This window comes from Ambystoma mexicanum, chromosome 14, assembly GCF_040938575.1.
Source record: "Ambystoma mexicanum isolate Mex_15411 chromosome 14, UKY_AmexF1_1, whole genome shotgun sequence".
Classification (NCBI taxonomy): Eukaryota; Metazoa; Chordata; class Amphibia; order Caudata; family Ambystomatidae; genus Ambystoma; species Ambystoma mexicanum.
In genome coordinates, this window is record NC_090940.1 from 318,970,615 (window position 1) to 318,989,666 (window position 19,052).

The 19,052-nt window shown below is 45.9% G+C and overlaps 1 protein-coding gene across 1 annotated transcript in view; it reads right to left on the minus strand.

Moving 5' to 3' along the window:
* The window catches only part of CALM1 (calmodulin 1), a 56,288-nt gene extending 39,348 nt beyond the window's left edge, over window positions 1-16,940 (minus strand). Inside the window, exons 1-3 of the mRNA XM_069637453.1 lie at window positions 16,663-16,940; window positions 7,244-7,274; window positions 6,854-6,997 (exon numbers count right to left, since the gene is read on the minus strand). Coding sequence (XP_069493554.1) covers window positions 6,854-6,997; window positions 7,244-7,274; window positions 16,663-16,665 — 178 coding nt within the window. The 5' untranslated portion in view covers window positions 16,666-16,940. The remainder of the gene's footprint in view (window positions 1-6,853; window positions 6,998-7,243; window positions 7,275-16,662) is intronic.
* Between the last annotated feature and the right edge of the window lie 2,112 nt (window positions 16,941-19,052).

A 19,052-nucleotide genomic window follows, 5' to 3' on the forward strand; every position in this document is an offset into this window, starting at 1 on the left:
GCCAGAATGCCCAGGACCTCTGCTCCCAGAGGAGCCACAAAATTAAACGAGTGCCTATAGTTGGTTCAGTGAAAGCTCTATGGAGTGCAGGAAGGCATCAAACGTCTTTGCATACCAACAGACAATTGTGTTGCTCTCAACAAGGACATCTCCTTCAAACAAGCTAGCCTGCTGCGAATTCCCCAATTGATTATATTATGGTGATGTACCACGCACCGCTGCAGTTTATGGTCTGCAGTCGCTCTTGCAAATATGACGAGGGCTCAATTAGTCAGCTCAAGAGAGCTTTGATGTGTTGTTGGTAGCTACAATTCAGAAAGACTGGTCACCGTGTTGGTAGGTTTTGGAGTTGCAGAGTGGTGGTTCTCAGGTGCAGTACTGGGCGTTTTCTTTGAGGGCGAGTATGGAGGATATTGGAAAGTTTAGTAGGATTAATGAGCTCTGTGCCCTACTGTCTGGTAGGGTTCATGGTGGTTAAAACATTTATTTTGTTGGCGACTAGGTTTTCGTTCATTAGTTTTCAGTTTCTCCAATACTGCTTATTCAACAATTCACGAAATACTAGGGCAACACCCAGTCTTCACCAGAGAAGAATCCAGTATGGCTCAGGAGCAGTCCATCAGTTATAACAGCCATTTCCTGGCTCTGAAACCATCTGCTGGCTCAGTTTTACCAAAGTTCATTCTGCCTTGTAGGAGGCAGACAGTAGCCACCACAACTCCTAGGCACATCAAGGCAAATCATACAGCCACATGACAGATCACCAAATTAGACGTAGACCGACCAGAGGATGGCGTCTGTTTAAAAAGCTTGTTGAAGTGGAAATTATAGAAAATGCTGATAAGATTCTTGCATATTGTACAGGCAAGCCAGGAGGCTGACATATGGCAAGGACACTTCAGGTGACTGGTTCACCTTCCTATGCAGGCCACAACTACTTCCAAGTGAGACATTGATGATGTCAACAAAGTCTACAAATGAATGTCTTCAAAATCTTACATTAGTCAAAAACTTTAAAATTCAATAATCTGCTCACAAAACGTAAACCATATCGGCCATTCCATTCTCTTGCTCACAAAATTTAAATAATATCGGCCTGTCCATTAAGTGCAATCATTTGCCCAATCTGCTGGCCAACACCAAGTTTTTATCACGATGATGATCACACTTCATTCACCTAAAAGTGTTGGAAACATTTGGAACTACAAATCCCCATCAACCCTGACTGTCAATACATTTAATAGCGACAATCATGGAGCCATAGGCCAAACAATCTGGAGTCAGTTTTAGCCCCTTCACCTAAAAGAACACCGGTTTCTAAATAGCACAATATAACGAATATGAAATCCAAGTTATGCACATAAGTTTGCCATTTTCGCTCTACCAAAAGCACAACTCAATTAAATAGTTCCTAACATTAACAATGTTCCTCCACAATTTTTGTAACCGTGTAAATGAGGTTTGGGAAAACCATCCTCCATAATCACATTCCTGGAACGAGTAAGCACAAACCCTCAGTACACTTTAGTGGACCACCATTTAAAGGTTACCGTCACTCCAAGGCCATTCTAGAGTTCCTGGACCTACATTGGGAGACGGAGGCTTGTGCTTCAGTTGGTATATTGCCAACCAACTATCACTTGTTTAAAGCTCCCAGACTCTGGACAGGTGCAGCAGGCATGAGCCCATGGACTAAACTGGATACATAGTAGTTTTATCCTCCATTGACAGAGGACCAGTAACACCATTGACTTTCATGTTCCTTGCAGCCAGATCTTGCCGTTCTCCCTTTTTTCCTGGACCGGCACTACAGAAGTGGGGGTTAATATTATGCAGTAAAGAGGTTTTAAATTAGCCTCCTGCATGCACGTCGTATAATGCAGACATCTGGATTGCAACAATAAGTATAGGTGTCAGCAAGAGTAAACAATTTAAGAAACAGCTCTATTTAAGGATGCTTTTAAGCAGAAAATGTAACAGAAGGCAAGCATGGATAACAACTCAGCCCACCAAATGAGCAAATATTACAGCTTCAAGCAATACAAGAGCTGCAGAAAAATAGAGTAGCACCAGATTTAGATCCCAGACGGGTAGCAAATGGGGCCTTAACGCTGCCAAAATATCCCTTTGCAGTTGCAACTTGCAGCCCCAAGATTGGGGGGTGGGGGGGGGGACAACAAAATGCACCACTGGTGTGTAACAGGAAAGTGTCCATGTTCAGCTCTGCAACAGCTGCAAAACGTGCTGCAAGAGCAGCAGTACAGACCCTTTGTTGCTGGTGTAACACCTCCATTACATCTTCCAGAAAATCCCAATCTTACCCTGAACCTGAGGTTAAGGTACCGATTTCTGGGTCAACCTGCAAACTGCATCCAATTGGGGGGGGGGGGGGGGCTCTCCTCACCCAATCCTGGCCAGATCATGAGGAATGACGGGGACTGGTGGAAACGCATAGAGGAGAAACTCCTAGTCCACTACACTTGCATCTCAGAAGAAATGTCCTGGATCAGAACAGGTAGCACTTTGTGTTGACATTGGACACCAACACATCCACTTGAAGGGTTCCCATGGGCGCAGACCTCTTGAAGGACCGAGCAACACCCACGAGAGACTGTTCAGCCTGCTCAGAGTGCACTGCCGTGTTCTCTCCAGCTAGCCGAACAGCTGATGAAGATTCCAGTGCCCAAAACCAGTGGTGCATTGCCTCTGCACAGTGGTAGTTAGTACACCTCTTGCAGAGTTAATATTGCCACTGGCAATTCCATTAGCAAGACATTCTTTCTCCATAGAGGGGGCAGAAATTCCATCAGCGCTAGTCTTCATCCTCCACTCCAAAAGGAGGCTGTGTAGTTTGGACTTGGAGAACAGCCACTGCTGATTGCAAGACCGTTGGCCTGAGCTCCCCAGCCTGTAAATGAGGCGTTCATAACTACCATCATTGCCAGCCATGGTTGCCAAAAGGGTTCCCCTTCACCACAGGCACACCAAAGGAGATCCTCCATGACCTTGTTTGGAACCTAAATAAGGTACGTTATTGAGCTGGAGAACTGTGACAACTGAGATCTAGGGCAAACTGCAGGGATCTCATTCTCATGGGCCTCTGGCACCAGAAAAATGCAGGACGCTATGAGACCGAGCAACCTTAGAACAAAGGATGGCAGATGTGGGGCCTTTTGAAACTTCATGACCATCTGCTCAACGTGCTGAGCCCTCCAATGAACTGAAGCTTCTGAGATGGTATGAGGTGGGACTTTGAGGGAGAAGAGAGAAGTCCAGTTTGTGGAGAGAGTCAGGTGATGCCACTGGAAAACAGGCCCGGATCAGCCAATCTTCCAGATAGGGGTAGATTCGCCTTCCCATACTTGCTGCCACCACCAACTTCGTAAAGACCCACTGGGCGGAGACAAGCACGAAATGCAGAACCCATAGCACTGCCAATGGTGAACCTCGGGTACCTCCTGTGCTACCAACTCACGTGCGGATAATCGTGAAGCCTGAGGCAGTAACCCTGGGCTACAGTTCATAGGGCACAAGCATCTGAAGTAATGCCTTGCTGAAACAGTCTCCCCACGATTCTTTGGGAATACAGTCGCTGCAATAAAAGCTGGTGGCAAAAAGGCCACTTTTTCATGCCTGTGTATGTGGGGGTAGGTTAGTGTTATTGTATGGGGCTGCAGGGGGTGTGGGGTCAGTTGCAACCTTTTACTAAATCCTTTTTTGCAGCAGCCATTTCACAGACCCAAAGAATCTGCTCTGGCCCCTTTGTGCGTTTTGACCTCTTGCCATGCCAAGTGAAGTAGCAAAAGGATCAGCCCCCTCCAAACTTGATAAACCGAGTGGTCTGCTGCCACTATCAAAGTGCAGCACCCAACAATTTCACAGCTGCTTTCGAGGACGCTTTCCAAGCGTTCATCCACATTGAAGACAAAACAAATGGAGCCAACAAACGGCATGTTCAAAAGCTTAGCCGGACATGGTGCAAAGCAAGACTTGCACAACTAGGCAAACCTTGATAGTACTGGCTGCCATCACTTGGGCAACACCGTCAGCTGAGTCCAAACCGAACTGGAGCAACTGACACCACATTGTTACCATCTTTTATAAGATTTTTTTTTTTTTTTTAAGCATCCTTTTAAAAAAAACACCCTTTCTTCAATCTGGGGTGTGCTCAGCACCCATTGCCACCACTACCCACAACGTGAACGTAACTGGCTAATGCACATGTGGCAAAAAAGTATTTTAAAGCCATACTACTCTGAGAACACTTTGCCAGAGCACCAAATCATTTCATCGTTCCCATCAGGAGGACTAGTAAGAATTAGCAGCCTGCACTACAAGACTCTCCTGAAAAGTCTTAGATAAGAACTCTGGATCGATTCATGAAGGCCTGCACTTTCTGGTGAAATCCTGGTTAACTGAGATTTATGCCATGACTCCCAATTTGCCAACTCTTCAGAACAGTGAGAACACTTGAGAATATCAATAAGGTCATCCTGTTCCTAGACAGCAGACAGCGATCTTCAGTAACCTTACCCTTGACTGCTCTGTAGGGCGCATCTGCATGATCAGAAAGCTCAGGGCTGGCAAAGCCCACCTTGGGAGAAGTATGTAGCCCACTGTTTTTTTTGTTTAAATAATGCACCAGAAGTTGTAATCCATCAGAAATTAAAACTCTAGGTTACCTCCCATTTTTTTTATTTTTAAAAATTGAAGGACTTCAAAGAGTCTGTTAAAGAGTTTGAAAACCTGCGACCCCTCCGCCGAAGATGCTGATGGTTATGACATAAGTCCTGTCGAACTACTTGTGGTATAAAGCTCTGTCTCCCCAGACATCGAGGGATCCAAATTGCCACGAAGGAAATTCTAAAGTTTCCCTGCGTTAGAGGGGTGCACACGCATCAACCTTCGGACTCCATCATCCTTATGAGGCAAGGTGGGGAAGAGCAGTTTAGCGTCTAAGGGCGGGGAGAAACTGCCTTCTCAAAGATCATCTGGAGACAAATGTCCTCCCATTTGGCTTTGGTAGCCGACTTCCCTGGAAAGCTCAGTAGGCAGTCAGGTGACTAGTCAGACGAAGAGCGCGAACAACGTCACCTCCAATTCTTTCACAGGAGGCCGAAGACGGCAAATTGTCGGAGTTGCTTCTGGAAAGAACGCTTTGAATGTTCAAATGTTTACAAGGAGGCCAACACCTCTCGAACATCTGATCCAAACACCTCTTGGAAGGAGTGGTCGGTCGAAGGGGATTTCGAAGTATGCCTACCCAGGACGAGTGTCCCCTTCAAGGCATTTCCCCATCAGACTGACGGAGCCACAGTTGTCGACTTCGTGGTCGACACCAAGACAAATACGGTGTTGATAAATAACGACATCTTTGACCCACAGGCGGCACACCTTTTGAAGACCATTTTCAGAGTACATATTTCAAAAGAAACCGTTCTTATGAAGTAGCAATGAACAGTCGATTCGTGCAGTGCATGCGGAAAAATTGAACCGAGGTAACGTGCACGCTTCATACACCGACACATTCTGAAGCAGACAGGCTGCCGAGGGAGACAATCCACAACATGGAGGTACGGTGCCCTGTGGGAAAAAAAACCCTACGAAGCAGCGGTGCCATATGAAATATATCAAAGAGGACATAACCTATTTAAAATCAGCTTTGACTATCTTCAGTGAAATAGAAATTAATTCCATGCAAAATGGTCAAATCACCCAGGTTGCTCAAATATTAAACCCAATTGTAAGCTCCACGGTTCTCTTACCTCAGGCAGCCTTTTCTCCGACACTTGTTCAGGCATCCTATAACAATTAATGGTCAGCATATCATAAGGAGTCTAGTCTCCAGATTGTGTTGTGCCCCTTCCCCTCCCATTGTTGCAGCATACAGTGCATAACAGCGAGAGGCCAAAAGCAAGAAGACTGGCTAATTCCAAAAAGGATTTGCAGCCATGCACAGTAGACGTGCAGAGGACCACTAGGCACTGTTTGCTGTAGTAGGCCATTCATGCTATGCTGAGATTTCCCTTAAATTATTCCTGGACGTGCTCTTATGCCTTGCAATATGCATTTCAATTATGCTGTACTGATCTCTGGTGTCCCGAAGGGACTGCTTCCATGTGAGCCTTTAGTTTTGCACCCTTTTGTAGCCCCAGGCTGGTGCCACCTCCAGTTTTGCTCTGCGGCACAATGCAGTTCACAAGACTGGCCGCCAGGTGCAACCCAGCATGGAGTTGTTCTTTGGGCTCCCACCAGCACATCTGGAATCCCGACTGAACTCCTTGAAGATATCCACACAGTGCCTACTCGGTAGCCATTGCTGCATGCTCCCATCTTCCACTGAAGTATCACACCAGCCCTCTGAGGGCCGGTCACTGCATAGTCTGAAATAACAGCCCTCTCCAACGTGCCTTAGTTATCTAGGACATCACAATGGCAATACCAGATGGATGCTGCAAGTTGCACACCAGAAGCTCAAAGCTTTAATTTCCTAGGAGCATACAACTAAGCCACTCACAGCAACCGAGTAAACCTCCCAACAGAAATCTAAAATCAACGTAGTCCTTTTGCCATGCATCCTAGCACCAAAAGCCCACTCTAGACAAATTATGTTCGTGAAGCAGTACACAGAACCATATTCACAGCTTGGGGTACTTGCGCTGCATGCATCAATACCTAAAACCATTTTGTAGTCAACTACCTCTCTCCACCAACCAAATTAACGTACAGCCTTTCAGATTCACTGGTGACAGTAGTAGCAGTGCATGGTACAACTCCAAACAACTATTGAGACACTAATAGTTGCGCAACACCATAGGTGTCCCAAATAAAATGGAGCACCAACAGCACTTACCATCAGCATCTACTTCGTTGATCATATCCTGCAACTCTGCCTCCGTTGGATTTTGACCCAGCGATCTCATAACAGTCCCAAGTTCTTTGGTAGTGATGGTGCCATCCCCATCCTTATCAAATAGGGAGAATGCTTCTTTGAATTCTGAAAGAAACATTTTAACCAAGTTATTCAAACAAAGACGCTTATTTACACTTCTCCCGTTAACATTTGTGCAAGATGGCTGCATGGGTTCCACCGAGAATGGATTGCATTTACAGGACTTAGACCTAGTTGAGCCAGGTATGCTCAGAAAAGGATCCACCCAATAGCAACCGAAAACACCCATCAGTCATGTAGATGTCAGATTACATAAAAATGGATATGAAATGCATTAAACATTGCACTTACCAGCAATCTGTTCTTCTGTGAGCTGGTCAGCCTAGATAGAAGACAGAAAATAGGTTACTACCACCAAAGTGCACACTTTTAAAAAGCAAGGATGGCACCAAGAAACTAGGCTATTGAGAGATATTCGCAAATGTCATTGGTGGTAAACCGATGCTCTATGATAAACGAGCATTGGCAAAGCCATTTACTGCTGCATTTGTAGGCACCAGGATACAGAGTGCACATTTTCAGAGGAGGATGCGAAAAAGTTGTGGGTGCACAAGAGAAGTAGGGAGAATAGAGCAAAGGAGGAAACAAGAGGGTGCCATTGATGATCAGCAATAGGAAATGTGGGAGAAAGGGTCAGGAAACTGATAGGAAGGATGAGCAGTGGTAGAGAGTAGAGGGGCAGAGTGAGCACTTGTAGGGTGGGCAGTCACAGAAAGGCAGCCTTCGGGCAACAACAAAAAAAATGTGTCCATAATCACTGCGCAGAACAATTTGCAATGCAGTCACGGCAGTGCACGTTGATTTGGTCAACCATATATTCGCAGTTCAGAAGCCATTCCTCTATGTAACCTTGGGTTCGGCAAAATTCCGCAAAAGACGAAAAGGACTATTAAAGTGCATGCCAAATAGTCACAATCATGCGAATGGCAATAGGCACGAAAGCTATGCCACTTGATAAGGGCAACTGGTGATGGCACCAACCACGTATTTCATTTAATTGAGGAATTCAGACAGAACAGTGCTCATTGATCAAGTGCCTAGGGCCGGGTACAAATGTCATCGTATACGATGGTAGCACTGAACAGTGCATTGTAGTGAGAGTGTTAATGTTAAATCCTTAGCACTTTCTCTTCAAGGAAATACAACTGCATATTTTCTCTCCATAACAGATTGTATGAGTGACACGTATGTAGCACCAGACTATGTGCCTGTACCCTACTTAGAACAATGCCACATAACTAGAAGAAAGTGGTTGGAAGGGGTGGTACCAAGGTCTACCAGTACACGTTGTTACACAGGGCCTCCTTAACTACAAGTCCCATAACTATAGCCATGTACTCAGTTGGCACGCTTTAAGCAGAGTATTAACCCTTATTTAAAACAAAGGGCCATGCCATAATGATCGGCAGGCAAAAATCCAGACCAGTTCCAGCAGAGTGCAAGGAAAAAAGCCAGTGCGGCCCTAGCTCCCACAGCAGGCATGGTGGCACGACATACTGCCCAACAGCTGTTTTGCGATAACCAACCATCATGCGCAACAAAAACCCTTGAGTGGTCCCAGTTGACGAATCCCTCGTTTCAAACCATTAACTCACTTATGGAAAAATATAAATTTTAAAAAAGCACAAAATAATGTACACATATATTTTAAAAAAAGAAAGTGGGCCAAGTGTCAGGCAAAGAACAACGCCGCCCTTATGGAAAACATACAAGAAAAGTGCATTTGTCACTGATCCAATATCCAAGTTAACAGCAGGGTTAATCTGCTGGGAGTCACTTCGCTCCTGGTTGTAGCCTATGACAGCCTGGAGCTACATTTTACTCCCATGTGATTAGCTGTACGTTTAGTAATGGGTTACATTCAAAAGCATATGAACCCTATACACAATGGACAAAAATGTATGTAATCACACGTGGATGTTACAATAGTACATCATATACTGAAATAGTTCTCCAGGGGTAGTTTCCAGCCACCAGTGATGCCTGACCAGGAGCTCCTGCTAATCAAAAATGTCAATCAATTAAGCATGCGAAGCATCTACTAGGTAACCAATGTGGGTTACCTGAAGCCCGACTTCTAGAAAGAGCAGAAATAGGAATGGGCAGGCAATTCGAAAATGATTGTAAGAGCAGTGTTGTCAACATATTCCTCTTAGAAGCCATAATGCAGCAAAACAATTGGTTTTAAAAATGTGGCCCAAATTGCCCATCCAGAACATTTTTTCTAATTTGCACAGGTCAAGGGCCACTTGCTAGAATGACTTGACAGTCTGAGGGATAAAGCCAGAATAAGGCAGCCATAAAACTAGCTACACTTGTAACAAGCAGCCAACCATGGGTAATGACCCCACTGGTAAAAGGCCAAAAGCATGCAGTTACCTAGGGAGCCATTCATACACACCCTCCCTTTTCTCTATGTACCTGCCCTTCTCATAACAAGAATTAAAAAAAAAAAAATGCACTTCCCACAAGTCATTTGCTAATGGTATTGACTCTAGGCGATTAAGACATTGTGAGCCATTTGCGGGTACTGGGAAGGTGGGTGGGGGGTGCAAGTGAATTTTATGCCTGGCTAAAAGCGTAGTAAAGCAAGTTCAGCTCCCCTCCATGATGGTTACTTAGGGTTTGGTAATGGGCATGGGTCACCACAACTGCAGGACCCCGCGTATTGAGCACCAGCTAGACTGTTAAATTAGTGTCTTACACTGAATCAGCTACATTTCCGTTGACCACTGCATGGGTCCTAAACGCATGAAGACAGACACTCTGCTGGTCAAAAAGTAAAGCGTGTCTCGGGGAGGGTTGTGTATGCCAACAGGCCATGGTCTCTGCCATCCTAACAGACGCTTCTACCAATCTGAATGTCCGCGTTAGGTGAATTAAACCCGTCAGACAATTCTCCTGAACCTAGATTAGCAGGTTATCCGTTTTAAGAACCAACAGTACTTCATGGCTGTTGGTGTTTGGCTGTTATTTTCTCCTGCATTATTTAAGCCTTGCCAGCTGAGAGGATGCGATGTTTAGCTCTATGCTGTAAGAGCAGAGTTGTTGATATACCAGGAAGTTTACTGCATGTTCTTTGGATTTACAGTTCATGTGTTTTCAGGGATTAGTTGGTCGGTTGATTTTCTTTCACGTAATCTTGGTGAGGCTTTATTTTTTTCCTTGGTACTAACGGACATTTATTTTGTAGAATTAAGGATGTGCTTTTTAGTAAGGGTCTTGCGTGAGAGTGGTTAGCTGACGTTTTTAAAATGTATATACTGTGGTTAATAGTAGCTTAGAGTCCATGCACATTTGAAGGGTCTTTATATATGGTATACATTTGTATAGTTAAGATTCAGTATGGGCATCACTCATTTACACCAGTAAATAGTTTACCCATGTATTTTATTGCGTTTATAAAACGGGAGTTATTTAAGGGTTTCACTGCACATTGAGTGACATCTACAATGACATTTCGTGAAAAAGTTAAGAAACTCGAAACGCATTCGACCAAGTCATGCCCACAGACTAACCCATTTTTTGTGACATAGTGGGTTATGAAATTGTCGATTACATTATGGGCAGTGTGCAACAAGTGGCCACACCAGTTAAGTTACCTTTGGTGTAGCCTCATGTCTGCATACGTGCAAGAACAACTGCAGGTATCCAAGTGTATCGATCTTTAGAGTGCACAAACCAATTAATACTGTGGCAAGCTTTGCATTCTTATCCCCTCCTTGCTTTGAATAGATGGGAGGGGTACAAAGGTAGTGGACAGTTTCCAGTCAAGAGAGGATAAGCCACCCAAATAGGCCTGGACTATTTGGTAACTCCATGCAGCCAATGGAACACTATTAGCAGTTGAGCCAGTCACATGATGAATTTGACCAAGATGTGCATTGTTGGTTACATGCAAAAGAGTGGACTCAGGTTCTGGACATTAGCTCGTGGCCAAAAGAATGTCAATACCCGGGAGCTGCATCCAGCTCCATGAATGCCAAATTCGACATCTTAAGTGGTATTCTTAGTATGGAAGAAAAGACTTGCAACAGAAGAACCATTGGTAGTAGATGGAGGGTCCGATTAGTTAACTGCTCCGAATGTCCAACCTTATTCCGACTGCTGCAGCATGTTCAACAAGCTGTGTCATTTCTGACGCCAGTGAGCTACATCTTAACTTTGATTGTTTTGTTTGCGTAACTAGACATGCAGCACACTGCCTGCTGTGTTACACACGCTTCCAACTTGAACACTTAATAATAAAGTCCACCATACTGTCTGCTTTAGTGACGGCTCACTTTCAATTCGCCTTTTTCTTACTACACTTTCTTCCTCAGATTCTAGTGATTGCAAGGCTTATTCATTACTACTAGACTGATGTCCAACTTGCCCAAGTGCTTTAATGACGGCCAAAACTGGTATGCTGGGCTTGCTTTCCTGTTTTCAGCCCTCCCAGGAACACACACTGGATTAGCTCAGTACACTGGCAGAAGTGGGTAGGCAAGTTCAAGTTCCATGAATTGGTATAGCCCTTGTAATTAGAATTTAGTTTTTGAACACTAGACAAAGCCCCCATTGTCTTAAATGGAGTATGAGTGATTGGTACGAACAGGGCATTTTCTTTTAACGAGATAGTGTTTGACTTTAGTTCTGTGATGGATTGTTAATTGTATTTTGGGATTTGAATTAAGTGCCCAGGTTCTTCTGTTTCTACTCAACTGTCCCCGTTTCTAGGTTTAAGGACATCTGCTTTTCCGTTTATCTGAGCAACTAGACATGCACATTCTAAAGATTTAAAAGCTTTAGAAATAAATTTAATGCCCTGGAAAACACCCTTAAGAATCATACGAAAAGAACAAAAATTATGCCAAACCACCAAGGAGGCATCAAATTGCTTACATTATAAAAATGAACCAAGCCACTGCAAGACTAAGCCACCACCACGCCCAACCTTTCCACTGTTATGTACTGGACTTTGCTTGACTTTGGAAAGCAAAAAAGTCAACATTAAATTGGTGCAGCTTGTAATAGACCACCAAAAAGTGATGCATTGGCTCTGGCTTTTTTTATTTTATTCCTGGACATCATTAAGCAAACCTGGCTCGGTCCAGCCAGCGAACATTCGAAAACAACCGTTTACCATGTTACCTGCATGGTAACAAGCAACCCCAGAAATTATTCACCTCGAGTTATTTGCAGCACTAATACATAGGCATGTGTACCACAAGGTAAATGATACAAAAGGCTGCTGCTTCTAGAGACACTTCCCACAATTCAAGGAAGACACCCACAGGGGCCGAAACATGTCTGGGTTTGCTAACCGTTAAGGCTGGACAAGTTTTGGGGGTGGGACCCAGCATTATTTTGCATCCAACTCCCTTGTGCGATTGCAGGACAGCTGTATATATAAAAAAATACTGACACCTCCATTTCAATTTTGCACTAATTAAACCACCAAACCGAGTATTGGAACCGTATGGAGGAAGAAAACTGCTTATATAGCCTATAGGGGGCCACGTAGGAGGATCCATGTCACGTTTAGCTCAATATCTTATCAGGGGAAATGTTAACTTGCAAGTCAACCTGTTTTGCCCCAAACCCCCCACACACTACAAATGCACCAAGTGTTATGGGACCATGAAGCCCAAGCACCAATAATGAATGGGCTTGATGGTCTGGAAGTCAGCCTAAACCCCCCACCCATGCAATCTGTAACCTGCAGTGAGCCAGCAGCCCATAGAATGACCAAATATGCAGGTCTTGAGGGGTGCATTACTACATCGTAATGATTTGGAAAGGTCCCGCACATGCTTCCAGAGAAGCTTCAACGGCATTCATTTTAGTATTAATCATTTGAACTAGGACCAACCAACAATGGTAAAATCACCAGCCCCAACAATAATTTTTAAAATGTTCCACCCATCCTTAGGGCCGTTAGCTTACGCAGTTCACAGGCATTACTTAACCAGACCCAATTAGCAGGTTGATGGGAATGCCTGATTAACGTGGGTCTGCTGTCACAATTAGTATAGGTTTGTAGTTGCATCGCTCAGTGAACCGTTTAGATTAAGCCAGGTCAACTGTCTCAGACTGACGCACCCAATAAGTGCAGAAAAAGACTACAAAAACCACAATAGACTGTCCGGTTCTTCAAACTGGAAAGTTAAGACTCCGCCACAAGCATCCCAAAGGGCCTGGCAACTACCCTAAATGGATCATGTATTTTTAAAATCAGACAAGTGCAGCCTAACATGGGACTCACGTACACACAACTTACTGTCCAATCAATCAGAGGATACTACGCATTTGCTCATCTGTTCAAAAAGTTAGGCAGAGGAAATCAATCAACTTACGATCACCAAAAACCATATTCTTGAGTTACATATGTAAAAGGCTGGACATCTTCTGCAGTAATAAAGGGTTGTATGCATCCTTTGAGTGGTGTAGGTAGCCAACACTTCCGAAGCCCAGGTGTAATCTAGATATTCTACCTTGCGGCAGTGAGACAGCCAGGTCACGGCTTAGGCCACTATGCAAGCACTTCCAACAGCTGGAACATAGATGTGAACTACCAGGAACTCCAAACGGATGCCCGAGTCACTTTGCTACAGTTTATCCACTTGGCACCATGGCATATGGCCTTACAACCCCAGCCCAGGGGAGCCCAAAGCCAGCCACGCCAGTTCTACATTTGACAGCACCACGGCATAAGAATACTGTGCACTTTTACTCAAATTGCATTGTTGGGTGCAAGCCTCTACTGTACTATAGTCTCAAACATACAGCACTGTGAAGCCTAGGCTCACCCCACTCCCCATGCAGTATTCTCGAAGCTAGGTGTAGCCTCCTCCCTGGTTTACTATACGACGCCTACTGCATTTTGAGATCTAGGCATGCTGCACACTATACAGGATCCGGAAATCTAGGTTTAGCCTCCATCTCTGCAGCCATCTGCTACAGTAAGAAAAGCCAGGCCCATTGGTATACAATTCTAGACCTGGAAATACTTTGCCCTACCCGAGCAATCTCACAGCCTACGGTATGTATATCTTCACACCACTAGTGAAGACACAGGCAGCAGGCATGGCCAAGCACATCCGGTCTAGTGCACACATAGCCGTCCAGACGGAAACACCTCTGCCACTAGTATACAGCGACCACTGCCCGAAAGGAACCGGTATAACTGGCCTCACAGACTCAACAGCAATCACCCATGTGTCTGACCTCGCTTGGGCTGCTTAGTCAGGCGTCGCCAGCTACCCGAGTCCTAGAACGACATATGCACCTCCTAAGCTAAACTCCCTAGAATTTCAAACCACATCAACTACGGTGACCAAGGAAAAAGTACATTGAGGCCACTCAAATGGGGAAAGCACACTATATTAATAACCAAATACAATACTCGAGTTGAGTTAACTCCAATTCCCCATAAGTAGAGCGATAGGCATCTACCTAAATGGTGTACCAACGACTCAGAATAGTGGAGCCAAAAAAAAATTAAATTTTACCTTGCAACGGAGCACTGCGTTACAAATGCCAGTAAACGGGCAAAATCTCGTATTTATGCATCACTACGCGTCAACATCTGACCCCCCCCCATACATGGTTTCGTGAAGTGCTTGCTACATTTATGGTTTACTGCCTAGATCTGTTCTTTAGAACTGGACATTCATACGGATCCTTGCACCAAGCTAAACCCACTTAGTAGCTAATGTGGTTGAACGATCTACAGAGTAGCAAGCACGTTCTGCAGAGTGACCATGAAAGGGCATGCCGACTAACACGCCTCATTACAATCCAATATCGGCGTAATGCAGCTCGGCAGCGCCATCATTCTGAGGACCCCACCTCGGTAATTGCGGGAACTTGCACCAAGCGTCTCCCACCAACCAACTTAAGAGTTGGGGAAACTACAATAAGCCGAAATGAAGAAGAAAAAATACACCTTGCGCCCAAACGATTTTCTATAAAAACAGTTGCACGCAAGCGAAAAAAATTAGGTGGAAGAGCACATCAGTACATTAAGTTTAAAAACGCAGCGTAATTGTATACACCCCCGCCACAAACTAAGAATATAAGCCTTCAATGTTAAGGGGTAAAAGAAAATTACCGCGAACACGTTTTATACCAATTATTTCGTACTAAAATTAAAACAGTGCAACAACTAGCAGTAAATGGAGAGCAAACGGTGCCGATGCAAGAGGTTTGCTGAGACCACCATCGAAAATCGCATAGATGGTGTTAATTGCACTCTACCGGGTTTATTAATATGCAACGTCAAGCGGCACAATTGCGGCGATGCTGCACGACCACGATATTGCAAAAAGCGACTGGCTACGTTGCCATCCGAAATCTCTGGGGACATGAAAATCCACCCTTCGACGTACAGTCATTAGCGCCAGCAAGGATCCCGCTCGGGCTGCGCCTGCCACAACATGCCAGCCCGAAGCCGTGCTCATGCCTGCCGGCGGGTGCAGGCCACAGTAACCGGCGAAACCACATTATACATGCGTGTGGTGGGGTCTAGCAATAGGCAGTCCCTGCAAACAAATGAAGAGCACGATTTCACAATGCTAGGCTGGGGTGGACCACACCGCAGCATGGCATTCGTGTGCCAAACGCATACACGTCCACGGGGTAACGGAATGAGGCACTGCCAACCATGAAAGAACCACACACCATTAGAAGACAATTATACTGCGACGAGACGAGGTCTATTCGTTAAATTGCCACAACACCCAAGACCGCGGCCATCTGCATACAACCCCACGGCCCCCGCCACGCCTCTCCTTGCAGCACCTAGCGCCGAAAGGACGCTCACATTTGGAAGAAAGCGCGTGATGCCAAGCCAGTTCCCTTACTGCACCTCAGTCCTATAATCCACCAAATTACAAACACTAAAATTAAGCGGGCATGAACATTAGGCACTATACACAAAAACAACGCCGCTATTTCAGCCTGCATCCAGGGTGGCGACGTTTCAGTAGATATACAATCAAATAGTGAAAGTAACGGGAAAATGCTACAATTTCACATACCAAGACAGAGGCTCATATAGATTTCTAACAGCACTAAAACAAAAAACATAGGCAAGGAACTGAACATTAGTCACTTACAAGTGAGAAACTACGAAATTATTTATTTCTGCTGCCTGGTAAATCTAGGGCGGAATAACCACCGTTTGGGGTACCAAAGGAGACGAATACCACAGACGGGAGAGTTGTGATTCCACGTTTATAAATTCAGACGCATAGACTTTCTGAACCGCCATCTTGTTCATAGCGCCTAGAGACCACGTCAGGGGTGCACGTTAACCCAAACGGACAAATGCCCAGTGGACATGAAACGGACTGCTGTACGAGAAGCATGAACATGCAGTGCCACTAATTAGATACTAGTGCATAACACGGTTCATTCTAGATACGTTGCTTAGAAGCGATAAACACATACAGTATTCCTTATGAACATGAAACTGATAGTAAGCAATAACTACAGGCATTTGCAAAACAGCCATTCGCGTAGAGAAATACAGCATTTACAAATGTGCTCAGGGCTGCAGTCATCTTTACATGGCGATTCGATCCCTGGCGAGATCTCTTGACGGCGATCACCGGGCACTCCACACGATAGCCGCCTCACGGCAAAAGAAGCCCCTAACCCTGCGCTCCAAAACCAGCAGCGGTTGGGTTGGCTCGCCCGAGAGAGGGCAAGGTTCCGCTACCTACCATGGCGAATGTGGTGCGAAGCCGCCGCAAATCTTGGGTAAACAGATGCTGTCTGGATGTGGGGATGGGCTGGGTGGACGGCCGGCTCTGCTTTTCGCACCAAGCAACGACCTTCCCTCCTGAAGCGGCTCTAGTGAGTGCTCACAGAGAGCAGGCTGCGCACCTGCCCTATTATACCACGGTATCCCTCCGCCGCCTCAACCGTCAGGCCAGCTGGGACCTTCTTTCGGTCTCACGCTGCCTGGCTACACAGTCGCGACCACCCTCACTTGGGTTTTGACGTTAACCACGCCTCCCCCTGCCAAACTAAAGATGTGCGTAGACACGCCCCGTCCCCCGCCCCTCCACTGCGGCGTGTGGCCACGCCCCCAACATCTCGGCTCACGCTTGACTGCGGCGCGAGTACACGCCCATCTCCCCGGCATTCTGAGAGGCGAGGGGCGAGGTCTAAAGAGTAGGGCGGGATCGCGCGCTGCAGCCCGTGAAGCGGATAGGAGACGGCCAGCTGCAGCAAGCGAATGGGCGCAGTTTAGCAGCCAATGCGGGTATTCTGCGGTCAACAGCAGGCAGCGGTGTAGAAGTTTACTTATCGATGCGCTGTCAAATGCTGCACAGCCGTCCGCCTTTGTATGCCAATCATTGTTATTATAATTGTATAGGGGAGGGAAACGATAACACTGTTTTCACCAAGACTACTGCGCTCCTTCTCTCTAAGTATATTGATATACCACACCAGGATGATACCCCGGCTGGGCTAATAAAGTCATTTATTTGCAAGTTTTTTTATTCTTTACATTACTTCATCAGTCATGGGACGAAAGGAATGTTATTTTTTGAGAAGTCATTTTGAATCATGTTTTGTATACATCTGTATATCAATGAAATGTTTTTAAAGAGACAGTATGGTTAAGTTTCTCGAATAAAACCTTTGAAATTCAGAGAAAACCTTTCTTATAGGGATGTTATGGTTGCAGCGCAAAATCAAAAAACAAATGTGCCAGTTATGGTAAGCTATGCAACCATAACTCGCACCTCTGTCCCCCACCATGCACTACTCTGAGTAATGATGACTGACTCTATTCTTAGTTACATTCAGTGGTCATAGGGCCTCATTACACGGTAGGCGGTAGGGATTTAACGTTACCGGTAATGGAATACCGGTAAAGTTAAATCCCCATGCGAATTACGACCCAGCTCACCGCTATTAGCGGCATCGCTAAGTACAGTGCCACTAATAGCGGGCAGTCCGCGTGCGCGCGATCCTCCATCCCATAAATAACTCCATGCCGCTAATAGCACAGCGTCACAAGGCAAGTGGACATGCCAATAGCGGCATGGTAAAGCCCCCAAAACCCCTTACCGCCATGGCGCTAATACCGCAATTGCGAACCACCCGTTAAGAGAACTGAGCAGTGTTCCCACCTGCCACAGGTGGACACAATCAGCACAGGTGGAGGCAATGGAGACTGTGGCAGCTCAAAAGGAGCACACCACACCCCTTCCCACATCCCTTCCCACACCAAGATGGTTCCAATACTTGCAGCATTACCTGGGCTAGAGGACATGATTGCAGCGCAGGAGCAACAACAACAGGCAGCACAGAGGAGACGCAGGAGGAGGGCAAGACAGGCACAGCAAGCACCACCACGGCACCTAATCATACCACAGAGGCACCCACCAATCCCCAGGATCAGAGCCAATCCATTTAACCTAACCCCAGAGCAGATAGACACCCTGTACCGTCTCGACCGGGATACCATCACCAGCATCGTGGACATGATACACAACGACATTGTGAGCCTCATAGACATCCGAACTGCCATCCCCCCTCTACTCAAGGTGTTGACTGTGCTCCACTTCCTGGCCACAGGCACCTACCAGCATACAGTGGGGCAGATGCATGGCATCTCACAACCAGTATTCTCACGCACACTGAACCAGGTACTTGATGCCCTCCTGAAGCATGCACCTGAACACATATTCATGCCACAGACTGCCCAGGAGATTGCAAACACCAAAGTTTGCTTCTATTCACTGGGAGGCATCCCAAGTTGCATCGGGCTCATCGACTGTACCCATGTGGAATTGGTCGTTCCACATCACAATGAAGTAGCCTACCGAAACAGGAAGCAATTCCACTCCATCAATCTCCAAATGGTATGTGACGCCAACAAGATAATCACACATTGCTGTGCCCGATTTCCCGGATCAATCCATGATTCCATGGTCCTGCGGAACTCAACTATCCCACGCTACATGGAGCGACAAGCCGGACAACATTTGTGGCTACTTGGTGAGTAGCAGGGCAAGCATGTGGCAGTGTGATTGGGGGGGGGTAGAGATACATACTCCAACTGGGTGTGATTGGGGGGGGGAGAGATAAATACTCG